Below are 27483 nucleotides of genomic sequence, written 5' to 3' on the forward strand. Positions count from 1 at the left end.
CACAATTCGTTACGCCATCCTCGCTTAAAAATCTGGATAGCGCGTGTTATCCATTTTTGCGATTCATGTCAACATAATGGACCAATATGTCTACTTCTTGCTTCTAAATTAGGGAACAGAATTATAACCTACATTACAAAATTCGTTACGAAAATAATGAAATTGAATGTAAACGCTTTGAAAGCCATCTCCTCACGTTTATTTTTTAATAGGAAATGGGAAATTTGGAACAATTTAAAAAAGATATTTCGATTACAGATTCGAAAAGACTGGGAACCTCTAAGAAACAGCAACTTACATATTTTTGTGATTAAATTTTAGAATTTAAAAAAAATGGGCCGAGGTACATTAACACCTTAACTCCAACCTCGAAAAAAGGGGGAATTTTTATATAAATTCACCCTTTTTCTAGAGCTTGGGAGTTTAGGTGTTATTGTTCTAAAAAAATACAATTAAGTAACGATTTTTTTGTGAACCGACAAATTTTAGTGTTTTTGAAACTATTTTAGTAATTTATAAAATACGTGGGTTTTTAATTTAAATTTAAAGTTTCACGCAAATCCAAGCCAACTTTTTTCCGATTTCGTTTGAGTTGGCGGAGAATTACCCAGTTTTGATTGCAAGAAAATGTGACAGAATCAATTCTATGATTCTGCCATATTTCGCTGGTTTAAAAATCAACATAAAATGTGTGGCTCATGTGGATATTTCGGTATGATTTAATATTCTTTTAAGATGAGGATTATATTGATATCTACTTACAGATAAATGCAAAATTGAAACATAGTTTCCAAAACAATTAAAAGAAAATTTCTAATTGGAAAAAATAGAAGAAAGTGGTAAAACCCAAAATCTACCTCCGATTCACATACGATCAAAAAGCATCATTTATGGGCTAATTTGATCCACCTTTTCACTTTCAATCACAAAGAGACAAGCATCGGCTAGACGTGGCCATTTGTCCCACGGGTGGTGACCGTGAAAAAATATTAAATCAGTCAATCCAATCGATGTCGCGGCTCCAAGGCTACCACCTACTTATGGGAAATGCTTGTTTGTAACGATCGAATAACTCGTGAATAATTAATACACTTTCGGCTGGAACTGAGTCCGCCATCGATAATGACAACCCTTATCGAAACGTTTCCATATGATTTACACCCCACACAATTGATTGCATACTTATGGGTGATGTTGCGATCCGCCTGAAATTAGGCTACAATTGCAAATCAGCAAAATAAGTCCAGGCGAAACTTTTGCTTGTAAAAACCGTTTAATATTAATCTACACAATTGTTAACCACACTGGTACGATTTCATTTGGCCAAAAAAGGCCCACATTTTAAAATGCTTAGCTATCGATCGCCACGCGAAGCCCTTCAAGTTGATGGCACCGAAGCCACTGTAGTGGTAGTCGTGGCCGCCGCTCCCGTTGTCATTGTCGTTGAAGGTTCCGTTGCACTTGTTCCCACGCTGGCTTCGGTGGACGTCGACGAGGTCTGCATCACCAGCACTCCGACTTTTGCGGTGGCCACCTTAACCCGCCCTACCAAATCCTTCTTCCGCTCACGGAACGGTCCAAAGTCGAACGTGTCCAGCTCGGAGCATGGCCGTTCCGGATTTTGGTTTCGGTCGACCTTTCGCATAAGATCCACTGGGGAATGAGTGATGGCATCTGAGTTGCGGCAGATTATGCTGGACAGTTTCGTGTTGTAAATTTGCTGCAGTTGATCTGAAAGTGGAAGGGAATTGTTGAAGTTTTATTTGGATAGCTTAGAAATTTACGCTTACCTCTAGTGAATCGCTGCGGTCCTCGGCGGCGCTCGTACCAGAATGAATCTCCCTGCTTCAAGCGAACAAACTGATCCCCGAGAAGGCACGTAATTAGCGGTCCAACGACTCCCCCTTTTACGGGAGGTTCGCTCAGCGCTCCCGAGTACACGTCAATATTTTCTGGCTCTGCGTACATCTTCTTCATTTGTTCGAGCGATCCTGGATCGACGGCGTCAGCCATTTGGGTCCAGGTATCAACCGGGGGCAATCGACAGTGCTTTCTCCAGTGAGGGTACGAGGGCAGTCCGTGATCGCGTCCACGTTGGATGTTCAACGATACCAAGTCCAGTCCGCAAGGTCGATCGTGCAGCAGATCTTCGGACTTTTCAAACAGTCGTTCGGTCAACTCGGTGGTAAAGAATTGATCGTACTTGCCCAGCGGGGTACTCATTGCTCCACCGATCGCGTCATCCAGACCGGTTGACCCGTACAAGGAGTACGGGTTGAACAGCATTTTGTGCAGCTCGATTCCGGATGCAGAACTCGTCGGATCGCGTGTTTGTTTCATCAATGTCTGGAAAGAAACTAGGCATGTTGAGATTAGAGCTCTACCAATGAATTAGCATGACTTACCGGAAGCAACGTGTGAGCAAAACGGAAGGCCGCTGCCGCGAAAATGTTGGCGATAGAGGCATCTACCGAAGCGTTGTAAGTGTCGCGATCACTGTCCGGAGTAGGTGAAATGCCCATCTGGTCACTGTTGTTAGCTCCGATGATCACGGGAACAAATTCACTGTAGGTTATATGCTGCATCTGGGCAGCCAAGATTCGTCGCGCTTCCTGGAACAACCGCTCGTCGTCCCACTCCGGATTGACCTTCTTTAGCTCCCCGGTTAAGTTGTTATGGTGTCTTGCCCAGATCAAGTGCATCGATGTCAGATGAAGATTTTCATTCGAACGATCGTCTCCAGACTCGAAGCAATACTTGCCAGCTGCGTTCATGCTCGCTTCGTTACATCCGTCATTGGGATCCGTAGATTGTGGTAGCAGTTCTCGATTGTCCGGGGTCGTTAACATACGCAAGCGTCCATCCACTCCTGATCTCAGCCGCTTAACTTTGGCGTCGTCCGACCCGTACACGACCGATCCATCGATATAGGCCGTGGCTTGGTTCAACTGCTGACGTGGTCCCAAATGACCCGTACTTGCCGGTATGGATCGAACAAAGTTCATACATGTCAGGTTATATTCGTGGAAGTAAGGATCACCCGGTCCAAGCATGACCGGGTAGCACTCCGGATGTTGAGGTTGACCTGGATCGCAACACTCGATCGCCTTGCCGCCAACTCCCTGATTCAACGCAGTAGACGTGATGTCGTGGTCCAAGAATTGACCCCAAACAGCGAGCATTACCGAGAAGTTCGGATCATTGTGGTACGAGGGGCGATGCAACTCTATTGAAACTTGCCGTGCACTAGGCAATGCTTTCCGATCAACCGATTCTCGTGGACTCGAAACACCGTCACCGTAGTCCGGGGTCAGCTGACGACGGAAGGGAATCAACGCCACTCCGTACGAATATGGTTGCTTTCGGTTGTTACAAGTGCCGTTGTTAGTCCTGTATCGCGCGTTGAAGTCACACACCTGAGTCTCGTTCACGCGAGGAAGCTTTAGTGCCAACCCTTTTCCGATACTCCAACGACGGTGTCGCTTGTTCATGTTGAACTTTCGGGCGATCGCCTTGGTCGCCTTGTTCTCGACGTAGCCCAACTTGGACACCAAACGCGCGGCCAATGAGGTACTTACAGCACGCTGATGACGGTAGGTCGGAGAATTGACCGGGGGAGCCGTCAACGCTTCCTCCAGCAGTTCCTTATCGCCCAAGGCCTTTTCTCCTTCGGATATTGCCGCCGCCGCATCTTCATCGCTCACATCCGGTCCGTCCCAAGTCGGAATCGATTCGTCTGAAAAAAGAACATTGAGCAAGTCATGTAACGAGCGAAGAAAATTCTACGTACCGGCAAGCGGAAAGCTAATCAGATTAAACAAATCCGGGAAATTCGCCGACTCGGTAGTGTTCGTAACGTTGGCCGCTCCTTTTCTTGCGTCGCCCAGAATTATGTAACTGAGGCTTATGATAATTCCGATCACGAAGGCTCCCCTGGAAGAAAATACTCAAATTAAACTCGTCTTGAAGATAAACCACTTTGTCATAACTTACAAAATGGCGGAGCAGATCCAGCACTGAAAGGTCTTAACCTGGCGCTCCCGCAAAGTTTCGTAACCCTTGTGCTGGTGAACGTATGAGGATCCACTGTCCGTGTCCAGCGGCGGGGGCGGTCCCAGCGTCAACGGTGTCCTTTCGTCGGTCATTCCTGTGGACGGTTGAGTTAGTTATCCGAAAGATTTTATTACGGAAGCCCTTGAAGTTACTGATTGAAATCGTCAAGATCTACACAATTTCAGCATTCACTTACTTTCACTAGGTAGATTAACTCGCATTAGTGCATAGTTATAACAAAGAATCACAAAAAAAAAATAGTAAAGTCCTTCAAATAATCTTTTCTCCACCCAATCAATCCGGGACCAAACTCCAGAAACGCGATGTTACACCGAGAAGTGCCGTTGAACAACTGAACGTAAAGAAACCACTAATAAACTGGTCCGCAACTCGGCTTCGATGCGGTTTCTCCGATATTCGATAGCCCCCTTGTCGACATTCCATCGCCGGCTCGCAGTAGTTGTGCTTCTTGCAAGGTGCATTTTGTCTTCCCAAGAAGTTCAAACACAACTTGTAAGGATTTCCTCCAAATTGGTGAGGGTTAAAGTTCCTATACTTCCAGCCGGCGTGATTGAAATGCTCGATACGTAAAGGACACAATTCGGAAGAACCCGAAAGGAAATAGCAGCATAGAACGCCACTTCAGGGATTTTTTGTATAGACGAGTACAATGTATCGCAGAGCAGGCAACTTGTAAGGATTCACCCTTATTGGTTCAATTCCTCTTTTAGGTGGTTTAGCGTTTCACGATTGAACGAATTATTCTGTGTTATCATCATCTCTTCTCGACAGTTTTTCGAGCAAACTAAGTGGGAAAGAACTTTTAAAGTGAGGCAGTATAAATTAACTAAACTTGCGGTTTGGCGGGTTTGGCTTACGCATGGCCGTCGTAGTTCCCATGCGTACCAGTCGATTCACAAGCACGTGTGAAACTCTGCGTGAGAGAGGGGGTCGGACGATGGTTGCGCGCCAAGAGAGAAATCGCGAGAAGGATTTTGTCGAGAGAGCCATGTGTTGGAAACAGACATACAGTTGGCATACAGACTCATATACCGTCCAGACCGAGGTTTGAACCATTTTTCAAACTACCAGCTTTTGAAAACATGCTCAATTTTGGTCTGAATATGTAATAATATTTTAAGTTTTTAACTATTTTACATACTTAACTTGTTATACTTTGCTGTACATAACTGATAGAAAATCAATAGTTTGGATGAATTTGAAACATTTTGCTTAAGATTTCTTCAAAATGTTGAAGAGGGACCAAGTTACCCCTAACATTTTGAAAATGCCGGTTTAAAATATTGTTTTAACACTTGGCATGACTCGAAGAATTTATCTGATTAAATACGCTTATCAGCCAAACATAGTTGAATGTTTGAACTTTCAATTCATGCAAAAAGTTTAAAGTTTTGTGTGAAATTAAGAAAGTTATGTGCGATACAAAAAAAGGGGATCAAGTCTCCCCACTCTCCCCTACATGTACTGGATTATAAAATTATTCTAGATCGCGGCCTTTCTTGAAGCATGATCCAGTGAAACCGATAACGCCCGTAAGGTATGTAAAACACTGAACATTAATATCAAAAGTTTCGCGAGCCTATAATAGCTAAAAAGCTCACAGTGTGAATCTATAAAAAAAAACAGTTTTTATAGCAAGATGTACTAAAAAGCTTAACAGTGCTGGCCACCAGAGGCAAGCGAAATCATTGCACGCAAAATGTTTTCTCAGCAACAACAACGAAATCAACATAAAAATTTAAAAACCAAATCATTTGTTTATAAATTTAGATTTTTTTTCATTTAATTTAGTTTCTATCGGTTTATTTAATTTACAATAAATACGTTTAAATATTTATTATCATTATTATTAAATATTATCAAGTAAATAAATAATTTCAACAAAAATCTGCCTAACACTGACTGAGCGTGCAGTCTGCCAGTCGGCATACAAATATCCTAACCTCAAAAGAAGCGCCAATCCAAAACAACATTCAAACGTCAAACACCGCACATCAACAAAAGTTTTGCAAAATCGTGCGGCTCCGTAAATAATTGCGTTAAATTAGTGAAAATCGTGTCGAACAGTCGTACTTCCGGTCGTTTCGTTCCAGTGCCGTGATCCGCCGCCCGCAAAAATGGACAAATCCTTCGGAACGCTGTTTGGTCCGTCGAAAAACAGCTCGGTTTCGCGTTCGCGCCAATCCCTCGGCGGGTCGCTCTTTTCTACCGGCGGCGGTGGCGTCGGTCTTCGCAAGGGAGGCGGTCCTCCGCTGGCCGGTTCCGTTGGTCGGAAGGGATCCGGCAGATACAGTTTGTCCACACGGTCGAACATTTCCACCCTTCAGGTGGTGGCAAAGTCGGACTATAATATCTTGGAATGTTACGGGTTGCCGTTGCCGGTGCAGGTCAATGAGATCCTGACCTTTGCCGAACGGAGTGCACCGGTGTCGATCGGGTACGGCCAGAATGGGTGGGCCTGGTTGGTGCACGGTCGCCGATTGCTGATCTGGCAGTACCGGGAGAGTCACTCGAAGGCGGCCATGGCCAGTGGCGGGGACTTTCCGACGCCGCGGCGTGCCCTGGCCAGCCAGTGCCGGCAGTTGACGCTGCCACACTGCGACATTGGCCACAAAGCGACGCTCATTTCGGTGTTTATCGCCGAGGGGCACCAGATGGCGTCGTGTCTGGCCGTTTCCCCAGCCGGGGATGTGCGCTATTGGCCGTCGATTGCCCACGATGGGTCGAGCATGGACGAGTGTAACATTCTGGAGGGCCAGGAGTTCGAGGAGGTCGTTGGGCTGAGCAGCGGAAATTATCTGCTAGTGACGACGACCTGCAGTTTGGTCCAGCTGCAGCTTCCGGCGCAAGCTGGGCGGCAGTCGATCGTGGCGAGGTTGGTGAAACCACCGTCCGGGTTCTTTGGGGGAATCGGGAAGAAGTTTGCCTCGATCATCATCGGGATGCACAGTATCCAGGAGAGGGAGAATGTGAGTTTTTGAATAACACAAATTCAGTTTATAAGCTAACATTTAATTTCTCTTTCTAGAAACTGATCAAAATCGCTAGCGAGAAGGTGTCCGCGCACGAGTGGCACATCACGGTCCTGGCAGACAAGTGGATTCAGCGGTGGGCCTTCAGTCCGAGTGGTGCCGGCGGTGAACGCTTCCTGTGTGAGGACGCCGAAATTATGCGCAAAATTCGGGACTTTTTCGTGCAGAAACTGTGGGCTCGGGACGCCGGCGGTGAAATCGAGCTGTGGCCGCTGGACATGCGTTCGACGGATCGTGGTGTGGTCATTCTGGCCGCGGCGAGTAATTTACAGAGGACGCCGCAGGTGTTTTACGCGCTGTTGACATTCGTGTTCGAAGGGGACGGAATGGTGCTGAAGGAGAGTACGATGATGAAGTACAAGGGATTCTACAGCCGAGAGCGGGAGGAGGAAACGACTGGATTTCGGTTCGTGGCGAACCGTGCGGTCGCTTACGTTTATAATGAGAAAGTAATTTATCCGGTGAATCTGGACCGAGGAGTGGGCAGTTCGGCGGCCAACAGCGAAAGTAGCAGTCCTTCGGAAGAGCTGGAAAAGATCGAGTTCAACGTGCAGGATGACGCAATTTTGGCGGCAAATTGTTTCCAGAACACCGCACTGTTCTTTTCCAAAATTCATGGCCTGGTAGTCGTCACTCCCTCGGATTTTGAGCCCAACAGCGAAGTCTTCAACTCGTCCGTGTCATCGGATGTGTTCAACCCGAACATCTCGGTTAACGATTCCGTGTTCATCTCGCAGTCAATCTTTGCTCCAGCAACGACCAACGCCGGTAACTTGGTTCTGTACGACCTCGATCCGGAGGAGATCTGCAGTGCCGACAAGGACAACGTCAGCCAGCTCAAGGCCGCCTTCATCTACCACATCAAGCGAAACATCCCCGCGTCCAACGAGATCATCAACGAAATTCTCCAATCTGCCGAGCAAAAGTCCCTGGACGGCACCGTTGATCAAATCGTCCTCCAGATCGCCCGCGACCTTGCCGAAGACATCCCGGCCGCCGATCCACGCTGGGAAGTCACCCAAAAGCACGCTCTCGGATCGTCAACGTCGATGCAGATTGTGCAGCAGCTACGAGAAAAGAACATCGCCCTCACCCAGTTCATCGACTTCTTGCACGCGTCCACCCTCTGGGACAAACTGGGCGCATCCAGCGGCGGAGACGTTGTCCGTCCAACGGCCCACCTGCTCGGAGACATTGCCGAAAAGATCGTCGCTGCGATCGCGCTCAAATGTCTGCACGCCAGCCACGCTCGGATCATCGACGAAGCCATCGACCTTGTTCTGCGGGAGGGCAACCGCACGCCACCCTCGCCAAACCTCACCAACCAAGATCTGTTCTACGTGCAGGTCAACCAAATCCACGAAATCTTCAAAGTGTTTGCCGACCTCGTCGAAAGCTACATCCGGCAGGAGTTCACCACGACCCAGGTTCAAACGGCCCTGGTCGAGATCAACACCATCACCGTAACGGTGCTGCAGGAGGTCAGCAAGTTCCGCGAGGCCAAGGCGGACCTGTTCAACGTACGCGACGAACTGAACCGCCACGAGTGCGTCCCGTGGACGGCATCGTCGGGAAAGTACGGCATGAAGGACGTTCTGCTGCACATGATCAACAGCACGCTCAAGTACGGCATCAAGGGCAGTGGCGAGCCGGAGTTCAAAATCAAACACTACAAGCAGATGACCGAGCTGGTGGACTTTGTGCTGGATGGCCGCAAGCGGTATCTGGACAGCGTCGGGGACGAGGCGAAGCGGGCGGTGCTGCTGCAGCAGTACGAGTCGCAGCGGAGCGATCTGATCTTCCCGTTGGGTGAGTAAACAAACTGTAACGTTGTTGCCATTTGGCAGATTTTCAAACAATTCTTCAAATCTCTCCAGTGGACGCGGAGCAGTACGAGCTGGCTGCAAAGTTGGCCGAAAAGTACCTCGACTTCCAGATCTTGGTGGTGATCTGCGATAAAACCAACAGCCAAGCCCGGCTAGACGAGTACATCGAGCGGTACAAGGAGCTGGACTTTTCGCAGTTCGCAATCAGCTGGCACATGCGCCAGAACAAACAGGGCGACATCTTCCAGCGATTCAAGGGCAATCAGGCCGAATTGGCGCGATTCCTGTCGGATCACCCGTCGCTGGCGTGGATTCAACTCGTGTTCAACGGGGAGCTGGCCCAGGCGGCGGAAGTGCTGCTCGCGTTAGCCCAGAACGAGAAGGAACTGCTGAGCAGGAAGCGGGTCATGCTTTCGCTGTCCAAGTTGTGCGCGCTGGCCGCGGAGGGTGACTTTGGCGCGCAAATCGCTGAGATCAACTCCGAGGCGAAGCTGCTCGATCTGCAGGAGGAAATCCCCGTCGATATCCTCAACATCTACGGGTACGACACCAAGAACGCCAAGGTTCTATCCCCGGAAGAAATCGTAGACCTCTACATCGCCGATGAGTACAGCAAATCGTCCGAGTCCGAGTTTCGGAAGGCGCTCGAACTGCTGGACTTTGTCGAGGAACCGATGGAGGTGCGACACAAGATCTGGTGCGCGGCGATCCTTCGCGACAGCTGGGACAACTACAATCCGAACGCCCCGCTGGACACGATGCAGGGCATGATGTTCTTCCGGTTGATCGACCTGTGCTACATCCTGGACGGAGAGCTGGAGAACTTTCTCCCGGCGGTCGAGAACTTTCTGGGCGCGTCCGAACTGGGCGACCTCGTCGAGAGCAAATCGTTCCAGTATCTGATCAAGCTGGGCTACGAACACATTTACGACTCGTACAAGAAAAAGTAATCGGGGCGTCGCGGTAAGTGTTCATCTTATTTTTATCTGTTTCGAAATAAATTAAACATTTAATGTGAAATACTGGCTCAGGGGTTCTGAACGTTGGAAAGAAAGCCTTTATGTCAGGGGTTTCCGAAGTATGTAACAGGCCAACCCATGTGTGGTTTTGGTGGCCCGCGGACCCATTTGACTGATTATGCAAAATGGTTTTTGAACCTATTGATAAGTAATTTTATAATCATTTAAAATTGAGGTAAAGCTTAAATTTTTTTATGCATCTTTTGATTTTGCAAATTTTATTAGACTCGATTATCCGGAGCCTCGATTATCCGAAGTTTAGATTATCCGAAAGTTTGTATGGGACTTCGGAAAATCGAATCATGACAAAAAAAATCATTTTTTTTTTTACTATTAACGTCAAATTCTAGTTTTGCGACCCCATTTTAGTCAAATTTGAATATTTGATTGCCTTTTAATTTTAAAAAAATGCATTTTCAATATTTCAGCACCGCCATTTTGGCAGCCATCTTGGATTTCAAAATTTTAAATCATTTTAGAGTAGTTTATGGGTCATCACACATCGAAAAACATATTTTTTTTGTGATTCGATTATCCGAAAATTCGATTATCCGAAGTGAAATTGTTCCGAGGTTTGAGATTAAAAAAAAAAGTGTCGACTTGGTTAATGGATGGTCCCGATACAATTTGAAAATTATTAAAAAGAAAATTCCGAAATTCAAAATATTAAAATTAAGTTATTTTAAAATTTATAAACATTGAAAAGGAACCGGAAAAATTTTAAAATCTAATTTTCTAAAAAAAAATAATTATAATTTTTTGCAGGCATAATTTTTTTTTAATTTTTAAAATTTTAAGAGCGCGTTGTGGCTCTTTAACCACTTCAAATAGTGTCCTGGGCATTTTTAGAAATACAACTTCCCATCCCAGAGGGTCTTGGAGCCCCAAAACTTCCTAGCATGATGCTCCCGACGAATATTTGCATAAAACCCAACCTCAGAGCGTATACTGCTGTTCTACGCATAATTGTCCCATGTTCAAAAAAGTGCAACTGAGAAAAACGCGATTGAAATTTTTCGACCGATTTCTGTGTTTCTACGCATAATTGTCCCGGGGGTTTCTGTTGGCACTACATGTCCCTAAACGCTACAGTTAGCAGTTTATTACTCTTATTTGTAATCCTCTTGCTATACAATTGGTAAACAAGACACAATGCTTCGTAAAACTAATGATTCCGTGTTAGAAAATACTTGGTGGGACAATTATGCGTAGAAGTTTAACGATGGGACAAACAGACTTGGTGTTTTTTTTGATGAATTTCCAAAAAAAGTACTAAATTTTATGTGTTTTTCTTAAGAACTCATCAAAATGAACGTAAAAAACAAAAAAAGTCGAAATCGTCAAAAAATGACATGGGACAATTATGCGTAGAACGGCAGTATAGTGGTGTGTTCCCACGCTTCTCCCACACCTGTAGATTCATAATTGTGTTGTTGTTTGAACACTCAATGCTCGAACTCAACCCACTTCGACGAATCATCTCTGCGGTAAACTTTATGCAGTAGGTCTAGCCAGAGAGTAGGGAAATGAGAGGGAACACTGGCAATTTATTTATGGTACCGTAACGCGGTACACTGGTACACAGCCCTTCAGCATAATCTCAGCAGTCAGGCGTGACAAATTTCTGTTCAATGGATGCTGAGGCGTTACGTTGTTGGTGACATTTGCAGCTGTCAAACATTTTCACCTGTTTAGAAAAATTCAACTTTCAAATGGAAAAGTTTCGTCCATAAAATTAAACAAATTATGCAAACTAACCGTTCTTATTTATATTTTAGCTCTTGTTTGCTTTAAAGATGATGATTAATCTATCCAGAAATTTTCTGACTGAATGTGGACACCAAAGTTAAAATGAAGTCGGTCTTTAATTTGATCTGTTTGCTCAAACAGAATTAGCTGTGATATTACTTGGTATCCAATAGACAAGATGCAATTGGACGTCGGCATGCCAATCCTTCTTGAGACAAACGTTGGTACGTTCTGGGGGGGGGGGGGGGTCAGCGATTGTCCACGCTCCTTACAAAAAAGATTTGCTTTGTATGGAAATTGTCCACGAGGGGGGTAGTGGAGGATATGAGATTTCAAAAAAGTGTCCACATGGTTTATGGATGGTCCCGTTCTGTTCGCTGAGATTTTTCCTAGCATTGGACAGAGATACGCCATATACCTTTTTGTTAGGTGATTGTGGGCAACGGCTAGGCAGTGACTTGAACTGAGCCTAGCTACAGCTTGACTGCAAGTCGCCTTTAATGATATGTTTGTGTATTTGCTGGACTGAACAAAAGTTTAACGGTAGTCCAAAACCGCCGATCGGACAAGCTAACGATACGATCGATCTCTTGGCCTAGGTTAACCGGGACAAACATTGTAGTGAACGCCTTGAGCTAATCGTAATTCCGTGAAGCGCTTTCCAGTGATAAGCCAACATGATGTCGGTCAAGAGGACTCGCTGCATTCCGCCAGTAGCTTTACACTTCGCTGCATTTACATTGGATATCCAGTCAAATATTTTCAAAAAATAAAAAGAAGGATCATGATTTGGCCACAATAACTTTATTACATATTTAAAAAAAAAAATCCGTAGTTCAATAGACTTGCTTTTCGTATTTTTATGGTTGCCATCGATTATTTTGTCAATCTTGAATTTTTTAATTCCCAAGAATAGTATCGACTACTCCAGACATCCTATCCAGCACGTCTGACAAAAACAAGATTGGCCAGTTTTCTCAGAACCAGCACTATATAAAAGAATCACATTTCGTCGGTACGACGGATTCTTTGGCGAAGGAAAAGTTTCGAAGAGCTCTTGGGGCTGTAAAAATAAATGTTTTTTTCATTTATTTTTTTTAAACTGGAAAAACAGAAATTGAAAGAACTGCAAATACTCACCAAAAAGGGGTTTTCTTTTTGGAAATTAGATAGAATGCAGCAGGAAACATGGTTCTCAGCCAAGAAACGAAACTATTTAGTTTTGTTTATTTATTTCAACTGTCAGTAGAAAAAAATCTGGGAGCTTGTTGTGATGATTTTTTTGCACCATTTATTTTCATAACGCCTGAAAACAGTAACGCCTCATCAAAGGCGTTACGGTTGTACCTCTGGTTGGTACCATAAAAATAGTTAAAATTTGCTCCGAGTGCTCGCTCTATTTTCAATACTTTTTGGTCTAGCCGCTTTATCGTTTGTGATGTTTTAAAGCATTTTTATGCAATGGAGCCCTAGAAATTTAAAAAATGCAGAAAGATGGCTAGGCATTATCTAACATTAAGGAGCTCCTAGACTAAGGCAAACAAACAAACTCGCACTTTTTGACAGTTAGCCTGCTTTGTTTGTTTTCCTGGATTTGTTTGTACAAACGTCAGTCTGCATACATTTTGCCTTGTTTGCGAGTTTGGCAAACTGTCAAACACGAAAAAGTGCGAATTTATTTGTTTGTTTACCGTAGTTTAATAGCTCCTTATAAGGATTCCTCCCTGAGAAATATTGGCTGTGCTAGATTTTGATCAGATTAGATTAGATTTTAAATTTTAAAATTTTTGAATGCTAGAATTGAAAACAAGCTTCGAACACAAATCGAAATATTCTCGATCATTAGTCTTAATTTGTCGATAGTATATCGATCGAATGCTCTCAATCTTCTGTCGACAAATTACTACTTACCATCGACAAATATTTAGATCGAGAAATATCGATCGAAAGTCGAGCAATTACGATCTAGTGCAATAACACCTCGAATACTTTCACAAATTCATTGATATTCAGCGTCTTTTTTTTATAGAGTTTTTGTTTCGAAATTGTAAAAGTCAAACTTGAAATTTGATATGTTTTTTTATCAGTATTCAGTATGGTTAAGGAGGTATTAGTATTAGGTATTGCCGGGTCCGCCATTTTGTTTTTGGGAAAGTTTTTTTTAAACAAACAGCTTGGGAGTTTGGCACGGGTATGAATCTTCAAGCAATTTCAATATGGCGACTTGTATCAGAAGAAAGTGAGGCATTTTTGCTAGTTCTCACTGTTCTGTGTTCTGCGTGCACGTCCGCAAACATCGACCACACACATACTAACACAAAGCGCCACCAAGAGGCAAAAGGTAAATACGAATATTATTGGCACTTTTGTTTAAAAATATGCGGTTTTGCAAAAACAATTAACACAACCAACTTTTAAGTGTAGTTCGACTATCAAACTTGTATTCGTTGTTGATTTGTTCGGAAATTTGTTAAAAATAAAAAGTTTTTTTTTTGCAGCACCCCTTTTGGACGGATATTTCTGTTGTCACCTTTTGATTCCTTTGATTAGCCATGGATAATTCACAGTGTAATAAACAGGGCAGCTGCCACCACGTGGCGCCACCGTTTTGAAGGAGGAAATGATACAGGTTTTTTAGACGAGTTTCAATCCCGCGAGTTTGGCAAACAAGTTTGTGAGCAAACAAACAGTTTATTAGGTTTTACAGCGTGATGTCATGGGCGCACACGTGCAACAGTGCAGCCAAGCTGTCAAATTTCTAACCTAAAAATTAAGTCGGCGTAAAACCTAATTCAAACTTTTACACTGCAAATTTTTAGCTGCCCTTTTATAAAATATGTTTTTTGTTCATGAAATATGTTTGAGCCATTGTGTTTTTGGTAAAATAAGCGACAAACGTCAAAAACAATAACAAAGCAAAATGAACGAGGGGTCAGTGGATGCAAAAATCAACGGCTGTTTGTCTGTTTGTCAGAGTATAATACCTTCTTTAGCTTCGCCGAAAAGCCTTGTTCTACCAATATCTTCTAAACTTCGTTTCTTTTGAATGAATCGTACGCCGCCTTGAAGTCGATAAACAAATGGTGTGTTTGCAGGTTGTACTCCCGGAACTTGTCGAGGATTTGTCGCAGAGTAAACATCTGATCCGTCGTTGACCGACCCGTTCGAAGACCGCACTGGGTATTCGCCGCCGGATTCGGCAGAGTACTTTATACGCTGAGTTGAGGATTGTGATGCCTCGATAGTAGGCACAATCGAGAATTTGCCCCTCTTTGAAGATTGGGGTACCGTCTAGCCAGTCGGTCGGAAGCTGTTCTTCGCACCATTTGACATTTCGGGGGAAAAGATAAATGAAACAAGTCTCAATTAATACCTCACACTAAAGTGCACTCCATGTGCCAAATTTTTATTCAAAGGGGGGTTATTAAAACTTTATACGTGTTTGCACTTAAACAACATCATCTAGATTCTAGAAAATCTTCACATTGAAATTTAATGCTATTCTTACAATTCACTCCACTGTTGCCTTATTATGTAACACTCCCTCAAGGAGTTTGTATTTCACTAGTTCGATTCATCTACGAACGGTACACAGTTCAATGTTGTTTTTCATGAAAATAATAATATGTATTAATTTACTTAATATCAACTAATAAGTTCGTACGCGTTAGATTGCAATGATTGATTTTTAAATCGAGTGTCCAGAAATAAACCTATCGATTCAGCATGAAAAAGGATGTGTTGAGAATGAGAAAATAAGATTTATAAATTAAAACTTACACTCCTTCTGATTCTGCTGCCACTAAAATGTTTCAAATGAAATATCTGTCCCGCTTCGCGGCGGCGGCGGCGGGACCGTTGCACGTGACCACTCTCTCCATCTCCTAGCTCTCGTATAATTCAAGGTACTATCACGTGACCGCGGTCGTGGACGAAACGATCGCGTTTCCGCCGCTGCTGCCGCCGAGCTTCCGCTTCGCCATCGCCTTCTTCACGTACGCCATGATCAGGTTCTGGATCTTGACCGGGTTGATCTCGCCGGACCGGCTGTGGCAGATCTGGAACGAGTAGCGTATGGAACTAAGTTTGGGTGGTTTTTCGATTCGTTACTTCTGAGATTGGAGAACATTGTTGGGCTGTTTGTTCTAGCCCGCGAGGTCACTCCAGGTGACTCCAGTGTACATGTATTATTTAAGCCAGGCTAATGCCCAAGTTTTTTCTATATTTTTTTTCTCTTGTCATTTTGAGCAACTTTTGTTCTACAAAAACTTCACTTCTCTTGTTTTATGTTTTTCTTGTTAAATTTTTAGTATTTATTATTCCATTATCTTGTTAGGTTTATGTTTGTTTCAAACAGTATTTGGCTAATAGCACTACCTTTATCATTACTATTTGTCTATTTATTTTTTTCATGTTTTTACAGCCACTTTTGTTGTTGTTGTAGTTTTTTTTTGCGTAGAGACATAGTCTGGGACAGTACAAAAATTACTGCATACTTATTTTTAGATATAATATAGAAAAAAATTGTGAAAAACACATCCAAAGTTGACCCCAGAAAAAAATACATTTTTAAAAACATGGGTAAATTTTAAGAGTTATTCTTTCGAATGTTTTAAAAAAATCGAAAATTGGTTGAAAATTGATTTTTGGTGAATTTTTAGATCGAAGGCACTGAAATTCCATTACGTCCAATCTAGAACAACACGAGAAAAGGGTGGATAAGCATTAGCCCGGGCCAAAAAATTAAAGTTGCTCAAATAAAAAAAACATGAGATTGCACTACAAATGTTAATAAATGACAAGAAGAGTGCTAGGCGTCATCTAACCTAAGGCACTCTCCAGGATCCCTTCGAAAGATTGGCTGCGCTAGGGTCTGATTAGATTAGATTAGATTAGAAATGGGCTGAAATTTTGGCCTGAGCCTCCATTTTGAGTACTCTTTCGGGCAATCTCATATAATTTTTGATTTGAGTAACTTTAATTTTTTTGACCCGGGCTAATAAGCATCTTGAGAGTTTGAGCTAGAGGTGGGCAAAAAAGAGCGAGCCCAACGATGCCAGATTATTTTATGACAGATCTAAAAAAAATCAAACCATCCACATTAACGACCCCCGGGTCTTTTGTGGTCTCTATTGCAAGTTTCTGCTCGAACCTAGGAGTCCGAAGGCTTGAATGGGGAGAGCACCCAAACCTCTTTCTACTCCAAGGAACCTTCCACCCCAGTGTTTGAACTGACGACCTTTGGATTGCGAGTCCAGCCGCCGCCAGCGATTCCACCGGAGTAGGCTTGGTTTGGTGTGTTGTTTGTACTTATGGCATGGAGACGACTCCTACACCTGGAATGACTTAACGGCCTAACAACCAAGGCCGGGACCGACATTTTACTTCCTCATCCGATGGAAGGTTGGAGCAGATGGGAATCGAACCCAGAATCATCCGCTTACAAAGCGGACAGCGTAACCATTCGGCCACGCACTGCCACCTGACAGATCTGTATTTTCTAAAAAAAAAATCTGTATTTTATCTGTATCATGTCGAATTCGGGGCCATGGAAGACATTTTTTTATTTGTAACAGTAGATTTAGGCTTTTTAATCATATTAAAGCATAATTCAATCACTAAATTGTTGAAATTCTCAAATATAACCAATTTAAAAAAATCTCTATATACAGATTTTTGTGATTTTTGGGATCGAAAAATCTGTCAAATACAGATTTATCTGTATATCTGGCATGGCTGAGCGAGCCGCTCTAAGAGCCGGTTCACTGGAAAGAGCGAACGAACCGTGGCTCACAAAAAAAGAACCGCGGTTCTTCTTTAAATTCCGGTTTATTGGAAGAACCGTTTCAAGATGGCATGATTTATGTTATAAATATAATAAAAGAATTACAAAAAAAAATTGTTTTTGAGAATTGAATATGCAATTTTAAATATTTCACTGGTTGTACAAATTAATCCCAAAACTGTTCAATTCTTGCAGAAATTAACGCAATTTAAAAATTAACAGCAATTTTTCCAGCATCCTAGAATTAAATTAAAAGAGCGGTTTTGCTCTCCTCTAGTTTGAACTTTATTGCTTATACTCAAGCTTTAGGTTAATGATACCCGTCGGCAAAGGTGTAGGTTATGACAAAGACATTTCAGAAAAAATGGCAAGCGAAAAATATAGATATTTTAAAATGTTTTTTTCCTTTTTTTTGCGAAAAGTTGATCTCTCTCTCTCTCTCTCTCTCTCTCTCTCTCTCTCGCTCGAACGGGACAACGTGCTCTTTCGCTTTCTCTCATCTTTCTTCGCTCTCTTCCTAATGTTTGCTGCCTGCTGACAGAAGTCATTTGAATGCGATCATGGAAGAGTTGCTCGGAATCTCGGTAGAATGCCAAACGACCGTTATCTGTGCGAGCGCCAATGACTGTGTGAGTGACTTTGCGTAGCACTCATTCGTTTGTGTGTGAAACAAACGAATGTAGAATCAAGTTGTCGAAATTTGGAAATTCAAAATATTTTTTTTTCAGAATTGAATAATAATTTTAATATTAAAGTATTAATAAATTCAAAAGCTCAAAAATTTAAAAATTCGGAACCTGAAATTTTTTAGAAATTACAAGTCGAAATTTCAAAAGTTTTAAAATTCTGAAATATAAAAATCCGAAAATACAAATTTACGAAAAACCCGAACTTCAAAAACTCTATTTTTTCAAAAATTCTAAAAATCAAAATTCTTGAATAAAAATATCGGAACTAAAAAAATTAAGAATAAAAAAATTTAAATTTAAAACAAACAAAACATTAGAAGTTTCAAAAAAATCATTAAAATTCAAAAACTTAAATATTTAAGAATATAAAAATTTAAGAGTTTAAGAATTGGGTAATAAAGCCATATGTCAATTTGTATGTAAAACGGTAAAAAACACGATCAAAAACCATTTCTGATCACTTTTTTTCATTTTAATGCAAAAAAAATAATGACAAGACAACATTTTTTCGATGGATCAACTATGGTCCCATTAGAACGAGCTGTCAAGTAGGAACTTTTCTGTCAAGAAGGACCGCGAGGTTAATTTTTCAAAATTGATTTAAAAATCCATTTTAAACTCTTTGTGGTCGTACAAAGGGTCATTGTACTCAGACAAATAAGCTTTATCGCTGTAAAAAATAATATCAGCAATCTAAGCTTCATTTTAGGACCCAATTCAGGAATTTGGGAATTTAGGAATTTAAAAATTTTAAGAAAATCTTTTAAGACATTTGTACCTGGGTGATGAAAAGAGAGACTGCGTAACGTGATTTTCGAATTATCCCACTTTGTTTACATCTACAAAGTAGGAGGCTGTTCAAGCACAAGCATGACTTTTTTCTTGCTGGTAAATGAGCTACAAAAACCTTCAGGTAACCAACAGCATCTAACTCCATCGGGCCTCAAATGTTGGCATATCTGCACTTTGACGTTCAATTCTGGAGCAACATTTGAAAGGGGCGGTACGACATTGCTCTTACGGCCTTTCATTACACGCGTTTAAATGGGACGAAAGGCCGTAAGAGCAATGTCGTACCGCCCCTTTCAAATGTTGCTCTGGAATTACAGCTCATAAAAAGCATTTTCAACTGAAATCGAGTGATCACTAGCTGGAAGTGAGCAAGCATGTTTCCAACAACATTTTTACAAAATATGCATTTTAAATAGTGAAAATCAGCAAATTGGATGGAGTTAGGAGCAAGTGCTTGCAAACCTATGCTAATTTCCCCTAACCAGAAGAGAAGCAGACAATCCATAAATTACAGCGAACGACTAGGGGAACACCCCACAAATGTTTTCTGGTGGATTTCAAAACCTTACCTTCGGAACCGATTTCTTCATGATGGTTTTGTACTCTTCCTTGTTGATGAGCTTCTTATTAAAGTGCGGCTTTAGGAAGATCTTCACCTCCTCGATGATGCGATCCTGCCGCTGGAGCTTCTGGATGAGCTGCAAGGAAAGTTGTGAGTCTGTGAGAGATCGGATTCTGCAGGGTGGTAGCAAACTTACCTTCTCCTTGATCTGCAAATCAACGGCAGAATTCGGCATGTCGTCCAGCATCTCCATGGTCACTTTTTGAGCTGTTGAAATAAAGTAGCGTTAGTAAACAATTCAGCAGTTCGTAACAAACCATACTCACGTTTGTACATTTCGTCCACCAGCTGGACGGCTTCGTTGGGTCGGCGCAGGTCGCCGTAAAGGGTGTTCTTGTCGTTGCCAAACACCCGCCGCAGATTGTCCACCGTCAGGGCGATCGTCTTGGGCTGTTGGGATGAGCTGCTGTTGGCGGCACCGTCCGCCGACGGAGGATCAAACATGTGATCGTCGCAGTCGCTGGACCGCGGCGAGTACGGCGAGATGTCCCCGTCGTCCAACGGGTCATCCCATCCGCTTGGCATCGCCGCGGACGGTTTCTTGGCGGGGGTTGAGCGGAGCGCCTTTTGCGGCGAATGTCGGAAGGGTTGCCGAGGCGTGAGTTGGTCCATCGGTGAGGATGGGTGCAGATCGAGGATGCCGTCGTCGGCGGAGTTGAGATCGGGCGAGGCGATTTCCTTCGCGACTCGCTGCCTATGCTGGTGGTGGAGGTGGTGCTGGTGATGATCCGGATAGCTGACCGTCGATATGCTGCCCAAGTTGACGCCGGATGCGAGCGAATCCATTGGAGATTTCGTTGGATCGAAGGGGTCGTAAGATTCTGGGGATTTTGGAGCCGGTTCTGGAGGGGTGTTTGGTCCCACCTGCTCGGTGCCGGATTTGTTCTTCTTTTTGCCACTTCCGCCGGCCTCCTCATCGCTCAGCACGATGACCTCCTTGGGACTCGAGATGACCTGCTTTCCCGGCGATCGTTCCAGATCGATAATGGCCACCGGTTTGATGCTATCGTCCAGCTTGCGAACCCTCTTCTGACTGCTCGTAGGATACTCGTCCTCCAGCTCTTCCTGCTTTCTTCGTTCCTCCTTGAGTTTTGCTCGCTTGGACTTCTTCTTTTTGGCCTTCCGGTAAGCCTTGTACGCATCGGCTTCCGCGCCAGCGCCAGCACCCTCCTCATCGAAGCTTACGCTCACCAGAATGTTCTGTCCGGACGAGAAGATCTCCTTTTGGGCGGGCACTTCATGCTCCGGCGGACAAATCCGCTCTTCTAGGATTTCCTTCTTGCGTTTCTTTTCCTTCTTCCGGTGGCGACGTTCCCGGTCCTTCTTTTTCTTGTCCTTCTTTCGTTTCTTCTTCTTTACGACCACAATCTCCTCCTCGACCTCCTCCTCCTCCTCTTCGACTTCCTCCTCCTCAACACTTTCCTCCTCGCTGGTCACCTCGTCGTAATCCGGACTAGCATTTCCGTCGCTGTCCTCCTCCACTTCGACCTCCTGCTCGACGTAGATGCTGCTGCCGGAGCTAATGTTGCTCAGCACGGGACTGGTCGGGCTGCGGTGCCTTCGCTTGCGCTTCCGGTGCCTCTCCGACGGCGTCGGACTTTCCGGCTTCACCACCTCAGCGGCCACTTCAATCACCCCACGACGATCACGCTGCCACGGTGACTCTGTCCGGTGGGAACACTCAGCAACCACCGGTACTACCGGTTGCCGTTCCTCCTGCTGCAACTCCCGGTGATGATGATGGTGGTGGTGGTGGTGGGGGTGCGGGTGTTGATGTCCAGGATGGAAGTTCCGGTCCGGCGACCGAAAGGGTTGCGGTGGCTGCGGATTGTGTGTCCGCTCGTGATGAGCGTGGATGTGCGGCGACGATACTAGCGCCGGACGGTGGTCGAAGCTGGGTCGTCGCATATGTCTGCGTCCGCGGCTGCCACGAAAGTTGCCACCGCCGAATCGACCAGCACCTCCTCCGCCGTAATCCGGACGACCGCGCGCACGGTACTGGGGTCGCATCGTTCCCGGATGGATCGCGATTCACGTACGGCGGTTAAATGTTTTTGTTTTGAAATGGCGTTGCGCTGCCGCTGCTGGAATATTTTGCTTTTCTTCGGGGCTTCGCTTTTCCAAACCAACCCTTCTCCGCAGAGTTTCGTTTGCTTTTTTTCTTCTCTCTTTTTGCGAGTTTTGACAGCAGTGCGTTTGAAGTTTTTCATTTTGACAGTTGATGGGTTTATTTACGTTGAAAAGGTTGACCTTTTGCTTACGCTTCGTTGTGAGTAAAAATTACGCAATTAACATCGATGTACACATTTTTACAAAAACATTAAAACAAATTTTAAACGTGTATGTTAAAAAATAAAATAAAGAAAACTGTCAAACGATTTCAAAACAACGTGCGCCGTCGGAATTTGCTCGTAAACCGGATGGAACCACGTTTAGTGCGATAGATTCTGCCAAAACAATCCGTAAAATTTGCAAAAAAATATGCACCTGCTCAAGCAACGCAAGCGTCGCTCCGCGCCGAAAACCGTCTCCGAGAAGTTGCACGAGCAGTTTGCTCCGTCGGCGGTTGGTGGCGCCGGAGATTCCGACAGTGACGAGGGCCCGCAGGTGGCCGACTTTGACGAGAACGACGCGGACATTGAGCGGGCCGTGGGTGCTGGGTTGAGCGAGATCCGGAAGCGCAACGTCCAGCTGCTGGATGCCGTCGACCGGAAGTACCAGGGCCAGGTCGCGTCCAGGAGGGATGTTTTCGAGGAGGAGAACGATGAAGATGGCGAGGACGATTCCGATGGAGATTCACAGCCGGGGGCGTTTGTAAGGTTAAAGGTTCCCGAGGGAAGCGATGACCAGAGCGAAGGATCGGAGGGTTCCGGAAGCGACGGAGAGTCCGAGGACGATGATGATGAAGATGACTACGGGGACCAGGATTTCTCTTTGGGAGACTTTTTGGGAGGTGCCCCAAGCGATTCACAAAAGCTCATTCAAGACGAGAATCGGCAGGAAGCGGTTCAGAAGGGAACCTGCGTCCAGAACCAGTTGAAGATGTGGGAACGATTGCTGGAGATGCGCATCAAAATGCAGGGTTGTCTGGTGACGGCCAACGCGTTGCCCCACGAAGACAAGTTCAAAAGTTTCTCAAAGAATGAACAGTTTAAGGAGGCTTCCCAGAAGGTCGTCCAAACGGTCGAATCTACGCTGAAGAACCTGCTGGAATTGCAGACCACCCTAATCGCAAGCTTTCCAGAAACGAAAGAACTCGCCAAACCAGGGACAAAGCGACGGTTAAAGGACCAGAAATCATCCGGATCGAAGCACTCCCGGCTCACCGAGTACGAGTCCCTCCTCGCGGACAGCTTCACCACGTACAAACCCTACCGGAACGACGTAATCCAGAAGTGGCACGACCGCACAAAAGCGTCCAGCGGCACCAAGAACTTCCACCAATCGCTGAGCGTCGTGAAAAAGATCGAAAATGCGCTGCTCACAAAGGACGAGCTCATCCGCAAAACGCAACTCTTCCGCGGCGGCTACGAACTGTTCGAAAAACCTGCACCCTCAGCCTCCGCCGCCAAGGAGGGCGTGTCCGCGGAACCCGAGTCGACCTACGACGGGGAAATCTTTGACGATTCGGACTTTTACCACGCGTTGCTGCGCGAGCTCATCGAGTACAAGTCGAACACGGCGGAAAATCCGGCGCAGATCGGCGCCAAGCTGGCGGAACTGCAGAAGCTGCGCAGCAAGATGAAGAAGCAGGTGGACACGCGCGCGTCCAAGGGCCGGAAGATAAGGTGAGGGATTTGTTTTTTTCGAACACAGGGTGGAAACCTTGGAAAAACCGTGAAAAAGTCGGGAATTACATGTAGAAAATCATAAAATTTGTGTAAAAATGGTGTCAAACTAAAAAGTGACCCCATTCGTTTGACAACAGTTGGTGTCAAACCATCGGGGTTTGTGTGTATTTTAATGAGCTGAAACCAGAAATTTTAAAAGTTCAAGTGTATGTATGTAAAGTTCATGTATGTAACCCCTTAAGTCAAGTTAAAATTCGCCAATAGCTTCTTAATTGTTTTGTTTTGGGACCAATCATAAATCAAAATACAGGAAATTATAGAAAGAAGACCCCATTATGTATAGTGGAAGATTTCTGCAACACTTTGGACTCGGATCAGACATTTTGTCTGAAATAAGAGAGAATATACATAAAAACATATTTATTTTTTGTTCTATGCACACGTTTAAAATTTTGCAGTTTAATTATTTAAAATTCTCATGATTTTCAAAAGTTCGTTTCCGAAGAATAATTTACATTTACAAAGTATTTTGATACTCAAGTCAGATAAATAACGTTGCAGTTTGATGTTACAACATTCTGGAAAAAACATTTTTTGTCTCTTAAGGAAAAATTTAAATCTGGTGGACACCCTGAATAAATATTAAATTTTGTCTTTCTGATTTTTTTTTTTCAGATATGTCGTACACAAAAAGTTGGTCAACTTCACCGCACCGGAACCAAACAACGCATGGACAGACGACGCGAAGAACGAGCTGTTCATGTCGCTATTTGGAGGAACGAGCACCGACAACGGCGGCGAGTAACAACCAGGTTTGGCGCAATAAATCCGGGTATTTCATAGTTATTTATTTGGTGTCAGTCTCTAGCTTCGAAAATTCACACTTCCTTCTCCTTCCGGTGGACGCTTTCGTCCGGTTGAATGAACGGCACCATTTCGCCACGCACCAGACTGCCGAAAAACTGTCCGATCGAGATGGTTCCTTTGGTCGTGGCTGCCGTTGCTTCACCGTTCCAGGCCATTCCGGTCCGCCAAAACGACCCTCCGCCGGCGTCCGCCCGAGGCGCAATGTAGATTATCGTAATATTCTCCTTGGCGTACGCTCCGATGTTGTAAATCTCCAAACTGTCCACGTGGGTGTATTGTCCGCGTGCCCACCGGATCAGCCCGTCGAACGGGAATCGTAAAATCATCCGCCGGACCGTCATCAACGCGTACGACACGCAGTAGATGCCGAACCGGAGCGTGGCAAAGACCGCGTAGTACACGAGAATGGTGGGAAAGAGAAAAAGAAGCACGGCGAAGGTCAGCGTTGCGAGGAAGAGCTGCCGGTTCATGTACTCGTGCGATTCAACGCGATCACGCAGAACGTTGCGCTTTTTGCCCAGGACGATCCGGCAGAGCGCCCGGATGCCGCCGATTTCGATGCGGTACAAGCTACGAAGGGATGAAAAGGTTAGCACAGGTTGATTTGTGAGTGATCAATTGGGTCTTACACGGCCGCGTAGATGTAGAAGCAGTGCGCGTGCAAACTGATCAGGATGATCAAATCGGACAGCATGGCAAGCTGGAAGGAGAACCCGAGCAGTCCCAGCACGGACAGTGGGATGAACAGAAAGTGAATTGCGGGCGACACGATGATCAGAAACGTCCACCAGAGATCCACGTGGTACAGGAAGCAACTCAGGAAGAAGTTGTTCAACGGGACGTTGAGCTTCAGCCCAATCGGACTTCCCCGGAGAGTTTGCAACAATTCCCGAAGGTAGTTGATGACCAGCTCGGCCGATTCCATAAAGTATGCTCCTGGGTTGCCAAAGTACAGCACCGCCGACAGGACCATCACGCCGAAGCCAATGTCGAACAAGAGTGCCCATTTTGCCCTGCAAACAAAAACGCTCAAATAATCAACCTTGCCTCTTCAAAAACAAAAACTCACCCCTCAAACCCCTTCCTCCTCACGCTGGCCACCCACTCGGAAAAGTGAAAGTACAAGGCCGTCTTCTTGAGCAGCACGCGCAACAGCACCACCAGCGGCCACGCCACCATCCGCACCGTTCCCGTAACCGGACTCGCAACCGCCCACCCAAGCGCATCCTGCAGCGCCGAGTTCCGCGCCGGCTTGGCCGATTTTATCAACCGCGCCAAATGCAGCAAATCATTCTCCCCGCCGTCACCCTCCTCCACCGTTCGGTTCTCGGCCAAATTCGAAAAGCCCCGCTCGTCGTAAATAATCAAAATCTTGTCCAACGTCTCAATCGTTACGCCCTTCACCTTGGTCGTGACGTGCTTGATGCGGCCACCCCGGTCCGAAACCGACAGCCGCAGAAAGTTCTCCTCCTGAAGCAGCGCGTCCCGGTCGCGATCCGTGGCCGCACCCTCCTGAAAGCGCCGGTAGTCGGACTCGCTGCAAATTTCCCCAATCAGGTACGTTCCCGGGAGCAGCCGGCGGTCCAGCACCACGAACCGGATTTCGTCCCGCTGCACCTCGATCACGCCGTACAGATGGCAGAAGGTGCAGTGCTCGACCAGCTTCGAGGACAGGTAGATCTTTACGTTCATTTTGGAGTCATCGAATTTTTTTGCGAATCGGAGAAAATCCGACAGGTAAACGAGACCGAAAAACAGACGAAAACAAAAACAAAAGAGGCTTACTTTTAACACGCTTATCAAAGCTTGCCATTTTTTTAGTTTGAGTTTGGCAAAACTACACTCATAATCAGAATAATAAGTGTTTTTTTTTCTCAAAATTTATTTTCGGATCTCTAAAGAAGCCGAAGAAAGGCAAAATTCAATTTAAATTTGGTGGATAATATCAAATCCAGAGTTGCCCCAAAAGCGATATACGCACTTGGTAATGAGCCTTGAAAGGTCGAAAATCAAAAGGTCCGAACTTTGTTTCTAACGGACAAAATGCCCATCTAATGTAAAATTCGGGCAGAAATCACGTCGCCTTCAAATAAGACATTTTAACCACTCCTTGGTTTTTTCTCCATACAAAATATCATAGTGGGAATTGTCCAGATCAAAAAGTTTTTAAATGCTGAAATCGAACGACAAAGTGCTGATGTGCCAACATTAGGTGCCCGTTGGAATACCTGATTTTCCTCTAGATGATACAATTCAAAACAGAGCCAACAGTGCTGAAAAGTTCTGCGACTTTTCTTGACAGAAAGTCTCTTCCTTGACAGCTGGTTTCAAGGGGGACATCGTCATCCATCGTCAAATATCGTCTCGTCAATTTATTTTGTTCCATAAAAAGTAACACTGAAGGAGCTATTACACTACGGCAAACAAACAAACAAACACTCACTTTTGACAGTTTGCCTGCTTTGTTTGTTTGTACAAACGTCAGCCTGCATACATTTTGCCTTGTTTGCGAGTTTGGCAAACTTTCAAACACGAAAAAGTGCGATTTTGTTTGTTTGTTTGCAGTAGTGTAATGGCTCCTTGACCAACAAAAAATCACAAAAAATGACTGCGCAGACTCAACTCGAGGGAAAGCATGAAGTTTGGGGTCCCCAGAAACACGTACACTTTGAATTTCTCAAAAATATTTAGACAGGGCCGAATGGTTTTTCTCCAAAGTTTGAACGGAGAAATAGGGCAGTTCCAAGGGCAGTTCGCAGAATTTTGTTGGTCGGTGTAATCAGACATTGTTTTAAGGCATGTACCTATATTATCGTTGTAATAAAATAACTTAAGAACACCTGCTTTCCTGTTATCATAATGTAATTGACGAGTTCCATCTAAAATTGCTCCGTGGACCACAGATGAAGAGTAGAACCAATCATCCCCACTTCGCAACTCGCAAAGTGCATGCTGATCAATCACAGCGCCTTCCATAACATGTGGTAAGATCACGGGGAAGTGGATAGGAATGTTAGTCCGATACTTGAGTGATGAAGATCGTTAATCCGCTGCGTCTTCGTCAGTAGGATAGTAAGATGGGTTTTAGATCAGGATTCACCGTGATATATCCTATAGGTAATGTGACTAGTTCTTAATTCTTCGTATTCAAATTTAAACAACTTCCCAATTCGGTTCACTTATTTATTCTGGTGAATTCTTGTCGTTTCGCAAGTTCAATCTTTGTCTATAAGGCTA

General features: G+C 44.6%; 5 protein-coding genes across 6 annotated transcripts; 2 read left to right on the forward strand and 3 right to left on the reverse strand.

Moving 5' to 3' along the window:
- Positions 1–206: 206 nt before the first annotated feature.
- On the reverse strand, positions 207–4600 carry LOC120431088 (myeloperoxidase-like). The gene is made up of 6 exons (XM_039596244.2): positions 4250–4600; positions 3994–4147; positions 3791–3933; positions 2406–3736; positions 1791–2346; positions 207–1731 (listed from the first exon to the last, which is right to left on the reverse strand). The coding sequence occupies exons 1-6, from the start codon at positions 4272–4274 to the stop codon at positions 1379–1381; spliced, it is 2562 nt and encodes an 853-aa protein (XP_039452178.1). The 5' UTR covers positions 4275–4600; the 3' UTR covers positions 207–1378.
- Positions 4601–6033: 1433 nt separating this feature from the next.
- On the forward strand, positions 6034–24225 carry LOC120431086 (nuclear pore complex protein Nup133-like). The gene is made up of 4 exons (XM_039596242.2): positions 6034–7043; positions 7103–8915; positions 8984–9895; positions 24055–24225. The coding sequence occupies exons 1-3, from the start codon at positions 6192–6194 to the stop codon at positions 9880–9882; spliced, it is 3564 nt and encodes a 1187-aa protein (XP_039452176.1). The 5' UTR covers positions 6034–6191; the 3' UTR covers positions 9883–9895; positions 24055–24225.
- On the reverse strand, positions 12489–21766 carry LOC120431090 (uncharacterized). 2 transcript variants are annotated; one of them, XM_052706456.1, is made up of 6 exons: positions 19855–21766; positions 19725–19795; positions 19536–19664; positions 15481–15758; positions 12841–15413; positions 12489–12763 (listed from the first exon to the last, which is right to left on the reverse strand). In XM_052706456.1, exons 1-4 carry the CDS (start codon positions 21596–21598, stop codon positions 15612–15614), a joined length of 2091 nt encoding a protein of 696 aa, XP_052562416.1. In that variant the 5' UTR covers positions 21599–21766; the 3' UTR covers positions 12489–12763; positions 12841–15413; positions 15481–15611. The 2 variants fall into 2 exon arrangements, with proteins under 2 accessions (XP_052562416.1, XP_039452180.1); XM_039596246.2 differs by having other exon boundaries at positions 12841–15758.
- Positions 22070–24184, forward strand: LOC120431092 (protein Aatf). Its single transcript, XM_039596249.2, has 2 exons — positions 22070–23376; positions 24055–24184. The coding sequence occupies exons 1-2, from the start codon at positions 22070–22072 to the stop codon at positions 24182–24184; spliced, it is 1437 nt and encodes a 478-aa protein (XP_039452183.1).
- LOC120431091 (uncharacterized) lies at positions 24207–27009 on the reverse strand. The gene is made up of 3 exons (XM_039596248.2): positions 25316–27009; positions 24876–25259; positions 24207–24816 (listed from the first exon to the last, which is right to left on the reverse strand). The coding sequence occupies exons 1-3, from the start codon at positions 25936–25938 to the stop codon at positions 24258–24260; spliced, it is 1566 nt and encodes a 521-aa protein (XP_039452182.1). The 5' UTR covers positions 25939–27009; the 3' UTR covers positions 24207–24257.
- Between the last annotated feature and the right edge of the window lie 474 nt (positions 27010–27483).

The sequence above is a fragment of the Culex pipiens genome, chromosome 1 (genome assembly GCF_016801865.2).
Source record: "Culex pipiens pallens isolate TS chromosome 1, TS_CPP_V2, whole genome shotgun sequence".
NCBI lineage: Eukaryota > Metazoa > Arthropoda > Insecta > Diptera > Culicidae > Culex > Culex pipiens.